Source organism: Pteronotus mesoamericanus, unplaced genomic scaffold (genome assembly GCF_021234165.1).
Source record: "Pteronotus mesoamericanus isolate MK-2021 breed Mesoamerican mustached bat unplaced genomic scaffold, CSHL_Meso_final contig_25, whole genome shotgun sequence".
Lineage (NCBI taxonomy): Eukaryota > Metazoa > Chordata > Mammalia > Chiroptera > Mormoopidae > Pteronotus > Pteronotus mesoamericanus.
The window spans coordinates 37276351-37293173 of record NW_026555105.1 but is presented as its reverse complement, the minus strand read 5'-3'; the positions used below and the strand labels follow the sequence as shown (position 1 = coordinate 37293173).

General features: G+C 39.1%; 1 protein-coding gene across 3 annotated transcripts in view; it reads right to left on the bottom strand.

The window, feature by feature from the left end:
- The window catches only part of SEC23B (SEC23 homolog B, COPII coat complex component), a 45488-nt gene that overhangs the window by 14731 nt on the left and 13934 nt on the right, over positions 1 to 16823 (bottom strand). For all 3 annotated transcript variants that reach the window (XM_054574115.1, XM_054574116.1, XM_054574117.1), the window contains exons 5-14: positions 16471 to 16707; positions 16281 to 16366; positions 15284 to 15428; positions 14725 to 14883; positions 14266 to 14381; positions 11048 to 11171; positions 9900 to 9980; positions 4828 to 4917; positions 3809 to 3915; positions 2226 to 2379 (exon numbers count right to left, since the gene is read on the bottom strand). In XM_054574115.1, coding sequence (XP_054430090.1) covers positions 2226 to 2379; positions 3809 to 3915; positions 4828 to 4917; positions 9900 to 9980; positions 11048 to 11171; positions 14266 to 14381; positions 14725 to 14883; positions 15284 to 15428; positions 16281 to 16366; positions 16471 to 16707 — 1299 coding nt within the window. The remainder of the gene's footprint in view (positions 1 to 2225; positions 2380 to 3808; positions 3916 to 4827; positions 4918 to 9899; positions 9981 to 11047; positions 11172 to 14265; positions 14382 to 14724; positions 14884 to 15283; positions 15429 to 16280; positions 16367 to 16470; positions 16708 to 16823) is intronic.

The following is a 16823-nucleotide window of genomic DNA, read 5'->3' as shown; positions in this document are numbered from 1 at the left end:
TCTCAGACTCATTGCTTCAGCTACAAGTGAACACTACAGCCAAGCCAATGTCATCCAAATTCCTCTTCCATGTCCAGCACTGACCTCTACCTAATTACAGGATAGCTTCCCTTGGAATTTCACATTCAGCCTATCAAAAACAAATTTAACTATTACACACACACACACACACACACACACAGAAAAGAAAAAAAAAGGACATCTCACCTTCCTCTATCATAAAGCTGCTCTCCTTTTCCATTTTTCTACCTCACTATCATTCTGCAGTTACCCACACTTAGAATCTGAGTCAATGCTGCTATTTTTGTTTTTTTATTTTACATATAGTTTCACCAAGTTTTATCAATTCTTTTTTTTAAATTCTTTATTCCTTTTTATTGTATTTATTGGGGTGATTCTGGTTAACAAAATTATACAGGTTTCAGGTGCACAATTCCACAATACATCATCTGTACATTGTATTATGTGTTGACCATCTCAAGTCAAGTATCCTTCCATCACCATATCAATTCCTCTTTTAGCATTCATCCTGATTCTAAACCTTCTCCCACTTTTAACTCTACTGCTGCCACCCTGGTCTCAGCTCCCTTGAGCCTTCAAACTCCTCCATCGGTCTCCCCAACAATAGCTTTTTCACCCTCCAAATTAACCTCATATGGCAATGGTAAATGTATATACAAGAATCATGCTACTATCACACGTCTGCTTGGGCATCATACCTAAGTCTCCTTTCTCTCTTACATTAATGGAAGTGACGACTTTAAAATGAAGACATTTCATAATTAAGCTGCACGTTCACTGCCTCTCTCCTCACTGCACATTCTGGCCTCTGTGACAGCGGTCTTGCCAATGTCCCCAGCATAAGCTACCTTCCACAGAGTGGGCCCTGCACTTGGCAAGCTTTGTCGTCTTCTATCCTCCCACTATCCTACTCAATTTAAAAGATTTGATTCGAGGCTCACTTTCCACATGAAGTCAACCACTTGGACCCTCTACTCCATTTTCAAAGTGTGTCTGAAATGTTAATATTCCCTGGAGGACCAAAAAAAAAAAAAAAAAAAAAGTTCCTTGACACTGCAAGGGCAAACACAGAGCTAAACAAAGTAAATGTTTTTTGTTTTTTGTTTTTAACTAGGCTTTCAATGACTTTGATCATAAATACCTACCTTGAATCTCCAAGAAAGTAAAATTATGAGGTATGACAATTATTGATTTATTGCCTTGTGGCTCCAAACTTACCCTTTCTGCCTGTTGTGAAATGGATCTGTGCTCTTTAAAATTTTTCCCTTTGCTAGTTGGCACAATGTTGAGCTTTATCAGTAGAGGGTGCTAGAGACAAGTGTTTGCTTCTGGGTTCCAGTACGTTCAACTCGGCAGCAGCTTTACGGCTTCCCCAGTGCCAGGCTCCTGCAGCACATGGCATCCAGCAGCTATCCCACACCCTGGGTACCTCTGATAAAAACTTCCCTGTGAACAATTTTCCTCAGCACCCCAAGGTGTGGATTTTCATCTAATTCTAGAGGGTGAATTTCTAGCAAGTTCTTCTGACACAACACCATGGCAATTTCTCTGCCATGAGACTCAGTGAACCTTAGCCATGCACTCCCACCTAGATCCAAACCAGCCCTGGGGAAAAAGGGGCTGTTCCTTGGGTACTCTATCTCAGACTAGAAGCAGTGGCTGCATTTTTTATCTGCTATTCCTATATCAGTTAGTGTTCTCTTTACATCTTACTAGCCAATCCCCATTATTCTAATCCCCTATAGTGACAGTAATTCTTTATATAAACCTTTCCTTATTGAAATTACCATGTGGTTTCACTCTCCTGATTAGATCCAGAATGACACATTAGACATCTCCCTATACTCACTGGGCTATGAACTATTATTTCAAGAAAAAAAAAAAAAATTCTCCAGTATCAGGTGGAAAATACAGGACACAGCACTCACAGTGACTCATCTAAATCAATTCTCAAATACACAGATTTGCATCATTCTCTAAATGTCCTGTGCATGTTGTTTCTTCCCAACTGTTATGTAAGCCCTTGAGGAAAAATGCCTATTTAATACCTCTTATCCCTCTCAGAATGTCCAGTGTTTGGTATTTATCAGCTAAGCAACTAATAAACTTTTGATGAATGACTGTATAAGATAACAGTTTTAAGTGAGTTTTCTTTCTCAGAGCAGAGACCAAAATGGAACCTAGTGCCACTGTTCCCAACTTACCAGTCGAATGAGTTGTCGGTCCAGCCACCGGAGTACATCGGGCCCCTCTTCGGACTCGGCTCGGAACACTCCCAGCCGTGCCATCAAGACTGCTGCAGCCTCCTGGTCAAACGCCGCTTCTATGTGCTTGAGCTGACTCTGTGCATCTGCCCAACTGACAGTTCTAGAGTTAGTACCATGCTTATATTCAAGAGACCAGAAAGCCAGCTCTTCATCAAGATAAAGAAACACAAGTCCTGTTCCTTCACCTAAAACAACACAAATTCGAACTACATTGTCAGTAAGGAATCACAGGAGTTTTACACACATTTTTACTTACCCTTATGTGATTTCTGAAGACTCTAAATGCAAAAGAAAATTACAGAGAACTTCCCAATATTCCACAAGACATCATGAATTAGATACCCAAAATGTACATAAGTCTCCAGCCGGTGTTCCTTTCTCTAAGTCAATTTTACAAAAATCTAAATCTTTACAAATTCATAAAATGTATTCCTCAGCATCAGGGTATAAAGGAATAGCATACATACTGAAGTTTCCACACACTGTGAACAAAGCTAAAGGACACTGTGAACAAAGCTAAAAGACTAAAGACAGACTAGAAACAGGTATGAACAATAAACAAAATTATAAGAAGTCCTTGCAAATCATTATACAAGGAAAAGAAACAGGTTTTACAAAACGGGCAAAGACTATCACAGAAGATGTACTTATGGCCAATGAAAATGGGAATTGCTCAACCCATTGATAAATGGGAAAATACATATGAAAGTAACATATTGCTCTATATTTACATGTTAAAGATTGATAACATCATTATTAATAAGGAGAAAGGATACTCTCCTTACACTACTAAGGAAAATACAAATTAGTTTTTTAGGAAAGTAGTTTTGCAGTATCCAAAATTCCCCTTCTATGAAATGACAGGAAAGAAATACTCATGTACACAAAGATCTAAAAGTATGAATACAGCACTGCTAGAAGGAAGTTAAAACCTGAAATGGCCCTTACTAAAGGAGTGATACAGCCCATCCAAACCATGTAACAGCCATTAGAATGAATGAGATAGAGGCTTATTATGTTATTGACATAGAAGATGTCCTTGACACCTTGACACCTTGAGGAAAACCTAAATATATTAGTTTAAGAAGCCATCCATGTATATGATACACACATATGGTATATACCGCCACAGAAATGGGATTGTGAAGTTAACTGCCAGTAAAGCAATAGCATTTTACTTCTGGGGAAGGTGGGCAAAGAGACCCATTCTTTATATACATATGTGCTGTTTGAATCGTTTACAAGAACGATGTATTTATGGGTTACTTATCTGACACATAAAATTAAAAAAAAAATAACTTTGAATGAACTTATTCCTACTGAAAGATGATTCCTCTGAGCAAGTGCTAACTGGATTAGCCAACGATGAGTCTTCTTCCTCCTCCTCTGATTGAATGAGTCAATGAGAAATTGGTGAGAAACATTTAATGGAATTACAAAAACAAACTAATAATGTTAAACTATCTTTTATAAGGCAAAACATCAGTCAGCTCAACAGAAAGAAAACTGGGGCTGCTCACTTTCGGGCAATGGTGGTCACACGGATGCGTCTCTGGGTACTGGAGTGTTGATACTGTGTGACAAACTGGATGGCACCTCGGCCTCCTTGGGGAATCGGGGCGTTGTGCTGCAGGGCGAGAGGCCATATGCTACATCACTCTTACAGGCATGAATCAAACAAAACAGAGTCCAGTGGGCTCTTCCTGAATGACTGACATGGTGGTTCTTGAATTTTGAACGGTACACTTATCACCTACACACTGTACTATATATAACTTTCACCTCAAAAAAAATTTCAAATAAATATTTACATGAAGTTAATGGCATTCATGGTGAAGTGTCTGGGATGAAACAAACTGATGACTGTAATTTGCTTGAAATCTATCAAAAATAAGGGATTGATGAATGGATATTTAACAAAGCAAATACAGTAAATGTTAATTATGAAATGTATGTGGTATGTTTTCTGTACAATTCTTTTAATTTTTCTGTATGTTTAAATTTTTTTTTAAATAAAACATCGGGGCCCTGGTCGGTGTGGCTCAATGTACTGAAAGGTCACTGTGAACTGAAACGTCACTGGTCCGATTCCCAGTCAGAGCACATGCCTGGGCTGTGGGCCAGGTCCCTGGTTGGGGGTGTGCAAGAGGCAACCGATGAATGTTTCTCTCACACACTGATGTTTTCTCTTCCTCTCTCCCTCCCTTCCACTCTCTCTAAAAATAAATAAATAAAATCTAAAATAAAGGATTGGGGAAAGAATTAACTCACTCAAAATTCACCAATATAACAATGGCTGGTAAAAGCCATTACTCTTCTAATGACTTTATCAGTTCGACAATAAAGTGAGGAAAGCAATGGGTTAACTCCAACCAAACCCTGGAGGGAATTCAAGAGACTATGCCAGGCTGGTCACAGGCCAAACATAAGCTCAAAGCAGCATCAGTTTGTAGAGAAAGAAACCAAAGGCCACCAGTCTTGTAATAAATCAGAAAAGAGAACACTGAGATACAAATATTCATGAAGAAATCCAACTCACCTGATTAACTACTTCAAAGTAGATGCCAAGTGTGGTTGTAGGATCCAGGCCACAGATTTTCCACTGACTTGTGCCACCAACACCAAGCTCCTATGGGTGAGAAAAGAAATTTAAACAAAACAAAAAAGCTAATCCTGTTGTTAAGTGCTGATGAAAAACACAGATGCTGAGGATTATTTCATCCCATATGAAAATTTAATTGAAAAAAGTACAATTATGGATTAGAATATGGTTAACATTTATATTTATAGTACTCTAAGGTTTTTATACTTGGTACTCTGACCAACTTTCATTTCATCACCTGTAAATTTGCATGTACAAACACATATACATACACATGTGGTACCTAACACTAAAGTTAAAAGAATCAAATCAGGATTTGGGAAGTAAATAGTAGAAAAGAAAGAGGATCATCTGCTAAGCCTGAAAGTTTAATATACTTTTTTCATCATTATTAGAACAAGAAATAGTTACAGAATGTTAGCTATTAATTTTTAATCTAATTCCTTTGTGCAAAACCTACATATAAACTCTTGGTAAAAGAACTGTGATTTTAGTGCTATGAAGGCTGCTTTTTATTGATCAGTTGAATGGCTCCCAGAGATAAAATATGAAGTTCACTAAAATATGAAGAGTATCACTATTTTAAGCATGCAATCTAGAAGAAAAGGCTGCAGGTATTAAAAAACACCTATAGTCACTTACTGAGATCACTAGACTCTGAAACATACATTCTGTCACTCTAGAGATAGGAAGTATTATACATTTTAACACACCTCATCGAAATGAGGAATAGAGTATAGAAAGTAATGTGATTATGCATTAAGAGTCATACTACTTTTTTTTTCCTTGCAAAAATAATTTTAGTATTTCTCTCAGCTAAGCTCTCAGTCTGTGAAAAGCCAGCAAGCCCAGGTTATAGAGAGCTCTGAGGTACTAGTATTTGAAGGTGCTGGTTCAAGGGCAAATTCATGAGATTTGGAAAGAGCAAATGTGTAACAGATGATGGAAACTGAAGCACCTGAGGCATAAATTTCTGAGTCCCAATAGACCAGGCCACTTTTTGGGTAAGATCCTGCTGAAGAAACAAAACTGAGAACAGCTAATATTTAGTCAAGAAAATAAGGATGGAGTTCACAGGAGATCAGAGCACAGGTAAAAGGCTGTCAAAAAAAATTTGTCATGTGAGGTTTCAGATCCTGTGTTGAGGGGAGAACCCCAAGGTGCTCAGCTTCATGCAAATGTTCCCCCCCAGCTCAACTGGATTTTAATATACTGCCATCTTTGAAAACCTGCGTGATCTTTTCCAGATACCCCCTCCTCCCCACACACATTCCCTCCCTGCACGCACCTCATTTGTCTGTGAGATGCCAGGGAGCATTCAAACCCCTCAGGGCCCTTCCCATCCTGCATAGGTGCCCTCTTCCTCCTGTGTTTTGGGCTGTAATTTCCTCCATCCCAACCCATATCTTTTTCAGGGGATTTATAGAATCCAGCAGCATTACTAAATTTTTGCATCTCTTTCCTGTTATTTCTAGAGATCTGGGGTGGAGCTGAAGGCTTGTGCATATAATTACTCCACCATCTTGATTCAATGTCTACCCTTCCACTTTCTACTTTCTAAAAATTCCTCAAATGTTCCGGACCCTCAATAGTATGCTCTCTCACTTTCCAACCTGTTGAGTTGCATGACACTTCAAATATATATTTGCTTTCATTTCAGTAGGTTCCTGAATGTACATTCAGTCCACCATCTCAAATGGAAGATTTCTAAATTGACCCTGGGCTCTGGCAGAAGGAGGGTGGGCTAGAGTCAAATAAGGGGAGACTGGGTTGTATGGCTCTGGAGAGAGAGCTGAAGGGACAGCCAGCAGGATCCCTATGCTTACTCCTTCTCCCACATCACAGACTCCATCTTTCTTGGGTGGAGCACTCCCCTCCATGATATTACTTCTGTTACTCTTAGTCTCCCCAAACTGCACACTGACAAACTGCACAATGACAACTTAGTAGAGTTTAGTCTCTCTATAAAGCCATGTCAAGAGCCTATGTACCTGGCCAGAGAACCAGCAATCTCAGGGAGATAATGGTCAAAAGGGAAAGGGAAGATTCTTAAGTGAAATTACACAGCAGCTCTAAGGTGGAAAGTGGGGTGAACAAAGACTGTTTCATCAGTGTTAACAAAGCAAGACTGTGAGATGGAAGGATCTGTGGGTATTAACCTTCCCTTTTAGTGGCCTTTTCTAAAAGAAGGAACACCTGCTGAAAGAGCCACACCCAGGGAAAATGGCCAAAAAGTAAAAGAAGATTGCATGCCTTTCTTGCCTTGCTAACCCATTCTCCTGCATCTCTCTACACCTACCAACTCAATTTTTAATATATGAAACTTCTTAAAGTTTCAAATGAGATCAAGTGGTTCAGAGTATGCCACCCCAAAATACCCACTCTCATCTAAGGATTATTTTGAGGTGAAGGCAATTAAAAACAAAAGTACTGACACAAGAAAAACTCTCTGCCTTCCCCTCTGTACCAGGAAGGATAAAATGATTTTTTCAAAGACATTAGATGCTTATCAGCCCAGAAATGGCACCAGAGGAATCTACAGAACAAACTTTGCTTAAAAATAACCTATTCCTTCCATTAGTTTCCCCCACATATCCACTTTTCCACAACTTGACACCCTAGAAGCTCAAAGTCCCTTTCCTCTATCTTCTCACTTTCCTACAAATCTATTGTTTTTTTTTTTTTTTTTTTGGTTAAGATGCCATATAACCCCAAGTTCTAACTAACCCTTTGAGTTACTCATCACTGAGTATGTATGTGATTTATATATGTGTGGTACACACATTTTCTGTTTGTTTTTCTCTTGTTAATCCATTCTCTGTCAGTCTAATTTGCAGAGCTTCAGCCAATGAAGCTAAGACAGGCAGAGGAAAAAACTTTTTTCCTCTCCTATAGCTCCAAGGCCCAGCGTGGCCACAGACTCTGCAGAGCTCCAAAGGTACATTTTCTCAGTAATATACCAATTCCTTATGTAAGCATTTACCCTGCCTTTATCAGAGGAACTATAAAGGTAGAATTTGGAAATTACCATTTTTTAATCTCCAGTGAAATACACTGATTCAAGTAAGGATAATCAGTGGACACTAACATCAACTTTATAGAAAATACAGGGAGGAAATAAACATCTTAAATACCTCCATGAGGAAACAATCAGACATATTGAGAATGTGAGATACTCTATTATACAAAACACCTGGCACTGTCTCTTCAAGGAATCAACATCATTAAACAAAACAAAACAAAACCAAGCAAAAACAAACAAACAAACAAAACCTAAAAAACTAAACAGTAGGAACACCACTCTAGATTTTAAAAAGACTAAGGATAAATAATACAAATGCAATGCTGGTTGGAGGAGAAAAAACAACTGCAAAGGGCATTTAAGGGACAATTAGGGAAAAAATATGGACTAGATATTAGGGAACTGTTTTCTTAGGTTTGATAATAATGTAGTAGAGAACATCCTTATTTTTGGAAGATGTATACTGAAGCACTGAAAGACTGTGTTGTGATGTCTGCAGCTTGTTTCAAAAATTCTGAAAAAAACAATTTATACAGCAAATATGGCTGGCAAGAAGGTGATAACCAGATAAAGCACGTGACAAAAATAACAACAAAGCAATTTTGTCAAAAAGTTAACAATTACTGATTCTAAGTTGTGGGTATACAGGAATTCATTGTACTTTTTCTTTAAACTTCTATGTTTGAAATTGTATTTTCCTCTTCTTTGCATCCTCCATCTCCCATCCAAAAATTTCATGGCTAATGCCTACTGGTTTTGAATAGCTAATGAGCTTATACTAATTGATAAAGTTATTTTCTTAAACTACTCTAGGAAGTCTTCGTCAGGAAGATTTCAAAGATATTGAAAATATTTTGACTATATAGCCTTCCAAAGCCCTGCCAGGAAATAGGGGTATCAGTCCCTTAGTACACTGGGGTAATGAGTTACTCATCATATGGGCTTTGGAGCAATAACCTGCCTCGCCCAGGGGACTACAGAAATGTTCTCTCAAGTTGCTTTGCCTCTCTCAAGTTCAACAAAACTTTTATCAAAGTAGTCACTAAGTGCATGTTCATTGCTAATGAAGACCCAAGAGAAAATCTAAGCTGGGCTTCCATGGTGCCAGGCACTGTTCTAAGTGCTTTACCTGAACTAACTCATTTAATCCCTCTTATAGTATAAAGTATGGTACTAATATTATCTCAATTTCTCAGAAAAAAGACACGAAATCCCAGAATGATTTAATGCCCTGTCCAGGCCACAAGGCTAGCAGTGCAATGAATCCACATGTGGCTCTACAGACCACCCTCTTGTTGAAGACAATGAGGGAAAAACATAGCTGTGACAACCCCAGTTTAGAGCCAGTCAGAACAAGCCTCATTAGACCAAAAGGTTTGTCTCTGGGTAACTAAAGCATAACCAGAGAAAGTGGGCCATCAGCAAAGCCACCTCAACCTCTAGTGGCAGCTCTGTTCATGCATGCATGTGTGCGCACGCGCACACACACACACTCAAAATTTGTTACCCAAGGAACACACACATCTGTCTGCATATGCAACAGTGTCATCCACTGCCTGACCAACTCAAAATGAGTTGTGAGAAGTGAGAAAAAGGTATCATCTCTAAGGTCAAAAAGGACACAAATTTATTCCTGAAGGATTTTGCTGCTTACCTTGTGCTGAATAGAATGTTTTATGGCTCAATGGCACAGCAACCCAAGCATGGGTGGTAGGGTCAGTAGGATCTAGTCTCTAGCTCCTCCATTCAGGTCTAATCCTGAGTAAGATACTTAACCTGAGCCTCAATTTCCTCCTCTCTGACCCTTTAGACAGGTGGACAGATAAAAATAAAACCACCTCTCAGAGTTGTGGTCACCTTTAAGCCTTCTCCCCTCCCCAGACATATCCAAACAGGTAACACAACACAAGGTCATCAAGCTCCAACATTTCTAATGAGCTAGTCCCAGGGCACAGGAGGTAAGGGTGATGGAGGAATTTTTCCTTACATTTTCTGACACACATGGTCCTTTCACATTCAGAGATACACAAGGACCAATGGCTCCTGCAATCTTCAGTTCCCGAGAGGTCTGAAACAGAATTAAATAAGAGTATGAAGTTAGAAATCACTGACAACCATCCTGCTCTCATCAAGGCCACAACTAAAGCCTAAAAAGAAAAATGCAGCAGCATTATCATCCTACCAAGAGAAAATCCCACGTGGATTATGGTATACAATGCTCTTACAAGCTTTTTCCAGGGCCACTGTGATCTGATATAAACTAGTAAAAATCTTCCCTTAGAAACTGCATTATCTTTGTTCCAAAGTTGATGCAGCATTTTCAATTCTCTCAACTTTGAAATTATTGTACACATAACAATACTACATTCTTCTCTAATTCCACATATATGGTTATAATTATTTAGCATTTCTAATTAGTGAATATACTGTTTTGTGTTGCTCTAAGAATACTGAATTCATGAACTCCAACATAATGACAGGGCCAAGACACATTCAGATTTTTTAACTGGAATTCACTTCAACAAAGTCCATCCCTCTTCATCTTAAAAAAACAAACAAAAAAAACCTCGAACATTTGAAAGTGTTGTTTGAATTTTAACCAAGATGATTTAATGATCATCCCCAACTCTCAAAGTACTAATTCCAATCATATGTGCTAACAGCCCCTTTTAATATTTTCTCAATGACTTCAAGTCAAGTATGTAGGGCTATCAGTCCCTACCTGAAAAAACAAAACCCAAACTCACAATCTGCATTGCTTTAGAACACTCTGGCCATACTTCCAGCAGGTAGGAAACTGAAACCAAGGTTCTGTGCATGCAGCAACGCATACCAATGGCTGGGAGAATGCTCCACACTGTGTGGGTGCCTCTGTGCACAACCACCATCCCTTGAAAGGCCTGTTGTCCCACAGCAGAGCAGAGTAGGGCCCACACAGGAGGTGGACACACAGGAGAGCCAGAAAATTCTTTATTTAGAACAGGCCATCCTCAAGAAGCAAAGGGATAGAATGAATACACTTTTCTAGGAACCTTTTAATGTACCCATGTCTCGCAGGTTGAGGCTCTGACAAGCCTGATTGCTAAATAAGTAAGAACACTATTCTTTCATCAAAGTTTAAACAATTTATTGTACCTTTACTTCTAAAGTAGCACCAAATGCCATTCGGAAATCTCCATTAAAATCTTTACTAAAAATTCTTTGGAATGTCTGCTTGAAAAGAGATGTGTTGAAAGAATCTCCCATTACCATGTAGCCTCTAGAAAAGAAAAAAGAAAATATTTAGTATGCACGAAAGTCAGTCAGATAGATGATCCCTCAATAATTATTAACAATAATTTAAAGAGGAAGGAACAAAAAAGAAGCCATGTCCATAGAAGTCCTACTGACTAACTTAAATGAAAAGAGCAAGTTCAATTTGTACTCAGGAAAGACACCGTGTTTAAAACATTAAAAACAGAATACTTTGGAACAGGTCTGTATCTCAGTCACTGTAGCAGTTATACAAATCTATAAAGATAACAAAATCTCATAGAAATTATACACACACACACACACACACACACACACACAAGAACATGTAAAAATTGGTGAAATCCAAGTGAGGTCAGTAATAGAGCTAACTGTATTGTACCAGTGTCAATTTCCTAGTTTTGACATTGTACTCTATATTCACATAACATGCTACACTGGGAGTAGATATATGAAGAGCATGAAGTCTGTTATCTTGTAATATATTTTGTATTATTTTTAAACTTCTTTGTACTATTTTTTACAATTTGTGAAACGGCAAATAATTCAAAATAAAAAGTTAAAAAACAAACAAAAAAAAAAGGACCCTCCAATCAATAACCCCACAGGGTACAGGTTTAATAGGTCACCTACTGAGAAAACACCTCCATCGCTTCTCACACTTCTTTGATATAGAAAAATACCCAGGCCGGTGGGAAATCCTTTTCAGTTTAATCCATTGCCTCAAAACAGTGAACTCCTGGCTTTACATCATCTATTTTTTTCTAGTTTATGAATATCTGTTTTTATCTCTTTTGAGGTTAGAGAAAAACATGTTCAAAATATCAGCATTTTATGTATTTGAGGAGATGAGCACAGCTTGATGCGAGTTATGTATCCAGCCATCATTCATTAAACAGGATCTCAGAACTGGGAAAAGCACAAGATAATCTGGTCCATCTAGCTCAGAGTTTAACTCCTCCATTGACAGTGATTGCTATCTGGCCCCAAATATCTATTCTCCCTACCTTCCTTAATTATGAGAACCATGGTTTCCTAGAATAAAATATATTTCCCAGCCTGCTTTGCACATGGCTGTGTGACTCAGCTTTACCTATTGGAAGTGGCCTTTGTGATTTAAGGAGGAGAGAGTATTCTTTCAGGAAGGAACATGTATTTCTTCAACCCTTCCTCCTTCCTGCTGCTGTAACATGGCTAGAGTCTAGCAACCATCTTGAACTACAGCTACAATACTGAGGTAGGCGGTGGTGCAGCATGGGTGCCTCAGCCTCTGATTATCTTGAAATCAATATATCTGCCCTGCTGCCTACCTCCAGTGAGAGAGAAAAAGATCTGTTTGGGGTTTTCTATCACACTCAAATAAACCGAATGCTGACTCACACTCACCCGCTACCAAAAAACCTTCCAGGTTATTATTCAGATTAGATGCCTCCAGCATGAGGCAGTAAAGCCCTCCAGAAGCAAACCATTCCATGTTTAGACAATGCTGACTGCCAGGAATAGTTTTCCTTTATACTGAATGAAATTCTGTTTCCTAGCAGGTTCCTTCACTGGCTCTAGTTCAACCTTTGGTCACAGACAGATATGATTCCTTCTCCACAGAACAGACCTGCAATTGTTGAATATAGTTCTCACACCCCAACTGTCTTCACATCTTTTCTAGCTCCTTCAATCATTCTCCATATGACATAGTCTCAGGTTGTCTCCACCACTCTTACTGTTCCCTTTTGAATATCTCCAGTTCATCTTTATACCTCTTTTGAATTGAAATGCTCAGAATGAAAGATGATATAATAGAGATAAGCACAAAGGAAAATAAGAGATGATATAATAGAGGTAAGCACAAAGGAAATCAAGGCTATGATTTTCTTTGAAGATCAATTCCTGTAACAAAGTCTGGCATCACTTGTCTTTCTTGGAAATCATCCCAAACTGTTGGTTCATTTTAGGTGAGTTATCATCTAAACTCAGGAATGTTCATAAATACATGGAAACTTTTGTGTGGATGCTCCAAGTCAAGAACTCCTGGAGGGCACTGGTAGGAGTTCACCTTATTAAATGGGCTCTCTGATGCAGGTAGTGTCACCTAACACATCTGCTGCTCTCCAAGACAGATTCAGGTAACTTGGGTTCTAGCTTCTTCCATCCCCTCTTTATTCAGTGAGGACCAGCTGCATCACCTGGGAGTTTGTCAGAAATGCCGAAACACAGGCCCAACAAAGCTCTATGCCAGTGCTTCTCAAACTGTTCTGTGCATACAAATCACCTGGGATCTTATTCAAATGCCGGTTTTGAGTCAGTAGGTCTGGGGTTAGCCTCAAAATGCTACGTTTCCAACAAGTTCTCAAGTGGGTCGATGCTGCATATGCTCAATGACACTTTGAGCACTAAGGGTCCACACCAGTGGTTATCAAGTCCTGTTCCTCCAGAGAATCACATGGGGGAACTTTTAAAATGCTGATGCCCAGGCCAGGTCCCATGCTACTTAAGTCAGAATTCTGGGAACAAGAACCAAAGCAGTTACAGTTTTTCAAGTCCCCCAGGTGATTCTGATGTGCAGCCAGCTTTGGAGCAGTGCTGTGCATCAGTGGTTTTCTCAGTGTCATGTGCACCAGAATTCCCCGGAGAGCAAGTTAAAACTGACTTCCAGGTTGTACCTCCACAATTCCTGATTCAGGTGTGAAGTGAGGCCTGAGGGTATACATCCAGTGTTAGTCATGAGGAAAGGTCACTAAGTTTTAGATGAAGGGTGTCCAAACTGCTCTGGCATTCAGACCCAATTTCCCCTCCTCCTAACATAGTGCCTTGCTGAAGGCCACATACTCCATGCTTGCTTTCTTTCCTCCTCTGCTATCTGTTACAACTCTGAGAAACAACTGAAGTGAGTCTGATGATTTGTTTGTAGTGAAACCTTGAGATCTCCTATTTACCTGTTACTTCCTGTAAAAGGCCCAAACACCTTCCCAGCCACTGAAGCCATAGCCCGGAGCTATCTGAACACTAATCTAAGTCTGCCTTGTTCTTCCTATCATTGCATCACACATTTCTCTTTCTTTAAAATAGACACGCTCATGTTTTTCAGGTGTTTACTGTCAACATACCCAGTAAGATTTGCGCAGCATTTCATCTCCAAGAGTCCAGTTTGATCAAGGGCACAAGCATAAATATCAATGCAGTGACCATTTGTAGCAGTTCGATTAGCAAGCATTTCATAGTGCTGTGAAGAGAAGTAAACCATCTTTATAAAACAGTGACATTATTTACCAGTTATGCCTTACTGTACTAAAGGGATGTAATCAAATATAGGAATATGGAGATAGTGTTTAAAATACCCAAATTAAAATATTTTTTTTATCTCAAAACACTTTTGGCAGTTTTAAGGCCTCCCACTCTTAAGTTCTCACAGTTAGCGAGCCATTTAACAGCAGCCAAGATTTGTGAGGTCATCTCAGCAAAAGCAACTTGCTAACCACAAAACATGTAGCTGTTACTTCAACACAGCCTAATTCCAGCACTTGGTTACCATCACTCAACTACAGCCTGTACCCAGGAGCACTTACCTTGGTTGCTTTCTTCATTAAACGTGCATTATCTTTCTCAATATCATGCCAGGAACGAATAGGAACCTTTAATTCATCTCCAACCACCATGCCAGGCCCTTGGGTGGGGGGACCCCCAGTAAACAACATAATCCTAGCTCCTGTGTTTGGAAAAGTGCCCTGAAACAGTAAATGGCAGCATTTAGAAGGAGACAACCCTGTCCCAAGTGTGTTTCTGTTTCCCTAAAAAAGTACAATAAAAATGAGCTCTCATCAACTGTACTGAATACTGATATTGCAAAATAACACAGATAAGCAGCCTTATTTCATCCAACCTGAAGGTTTTCAACACTTCTATTAATTTACTGTGAACATTTTCCATTGCCCTAATTGCTCTGTGTTAGAACATCAAGGGCTTCTTCAAGGTTGGTAATAATGACTGAGGAATTGTTAATAATAATTCTGATAAATTAACAATCAGTTGACTTTGGTTACAACTGATTTTCATACAAGGCCAATAAACACAACTTCTGAGACCAAGCTTGTATAGTTTGAGGGGTCCCAGAAAATGCTCCATTACCTCCAGCAAGCCAACAGCAATGGACAAAGCAACACCAGTGGACCGCAAAGGTCTCTTCCCCTGAGTTACAGGCCACGGGTCCCTCTGCAGCTCCCCAAGAAGGTCAGTGAGGTTCATGTCAATCTTGTGAACAGGCTGCAGAAACCTGTATGATTTTGAAAAGACACATCAATCCTGGTTTAAAAGGGCACTGTGGTCTTCAGCCCTAAGTAACACGGTTATTGCTCTTCAAAATAGTTACTCAGAATAGAAAAACACGCATTTTTTTCTTTAAAGTTATCTCTAACTATAAATGCAAAACAACTCAAAGTAATTTTATTCAGAAATACATTTTAAAGCATAATATATGGCAATGTAGATATGTGGCATGGGAAAAAACAATTGTGGGAACGAATCATAAGGTTCGTCATGTGGAGTCTTCATCATTCTAAAGATACACAGTTTGTATTTCTCTTGAGTCTTGGGAATAACAGAGAAACACTTTTCTTAACATCTTATAAGGCTGTCTCCGGCACATCAGGCAATGCTTTTTGTCACGTTTTCTGAATGTTAACCTAGCCCAGTGCAACCCCACACACTCAAACTGTTAAGTGAAATAAATGCCTGCTTTTGGGTTTGTGGACACCCAACAGAAGCCTTTTCAGTTTTCCCAGTTTTACTTAAGAATCAAAAAGGACAACTGCCATGTGCTTAAATGAGGGGCACGACTGAACGCAATGGTTTCAAAACCTTTGGGATGATACAATGCTAAACAGGAAAAACATTCTGAATAAACCTGCCACACATGCATGTGAATGCACTTGCAATTCAGGTATATATGATACACAAATACTGATATGTTAAATACATTATTAAAAATGTTAAATATTAGTTAGGCTTAATAATTTGTTTTCTCTAAAAATCAGAAACTAAAACTTACAACATTTTTCTTCTCTCACGAGTGGATTGCCCTGCCTGCCAACTACTATATGGGCAACACTCAGTGTCAGTACCTTACCTGCTTGAAACAAAAGGGTGCTCCTTTGGTTGAGCAGGTCTTGCTTGTTGCATGGGCATGGCAGGCTTGGTGAGGCCCAGCATATCCTAAAAAAGAACCAGAAAGAATCATTTCCCATAACAGTAACAGTAAAAAATTAATTTTTAAGAAATACCCTTGTTCCTACTTGTGTACAGGTTAAGGCACAAACCTGTATTTGCTTTGCAGTTAAATCCTTTGTCCCTCGGAAGACATAACTTTTGGAGATTCCTTCACAACTGAGTTCATGAACCTGCACCATCCTCCCAAATGTGATCAAACCCACCAGAGCATCTGGAGGAAGGAGACTCAGTGACATTTGTAGAGATTCTTTCAGTGCTTGAAGATCATCTTCTTCTAGGCATGTGTCGACCACATAGAGGAATATTAGAGGGGACTGTGGACCTCGCTTTATGCAAAGAAAAACAACATAGTAATCAATATACAAACAGACATATCCAGCTCTTTTTAAGTCACATCAGGTATGTAATTAACAAGTCTTCATCTATATTTACTGTCAGGGAA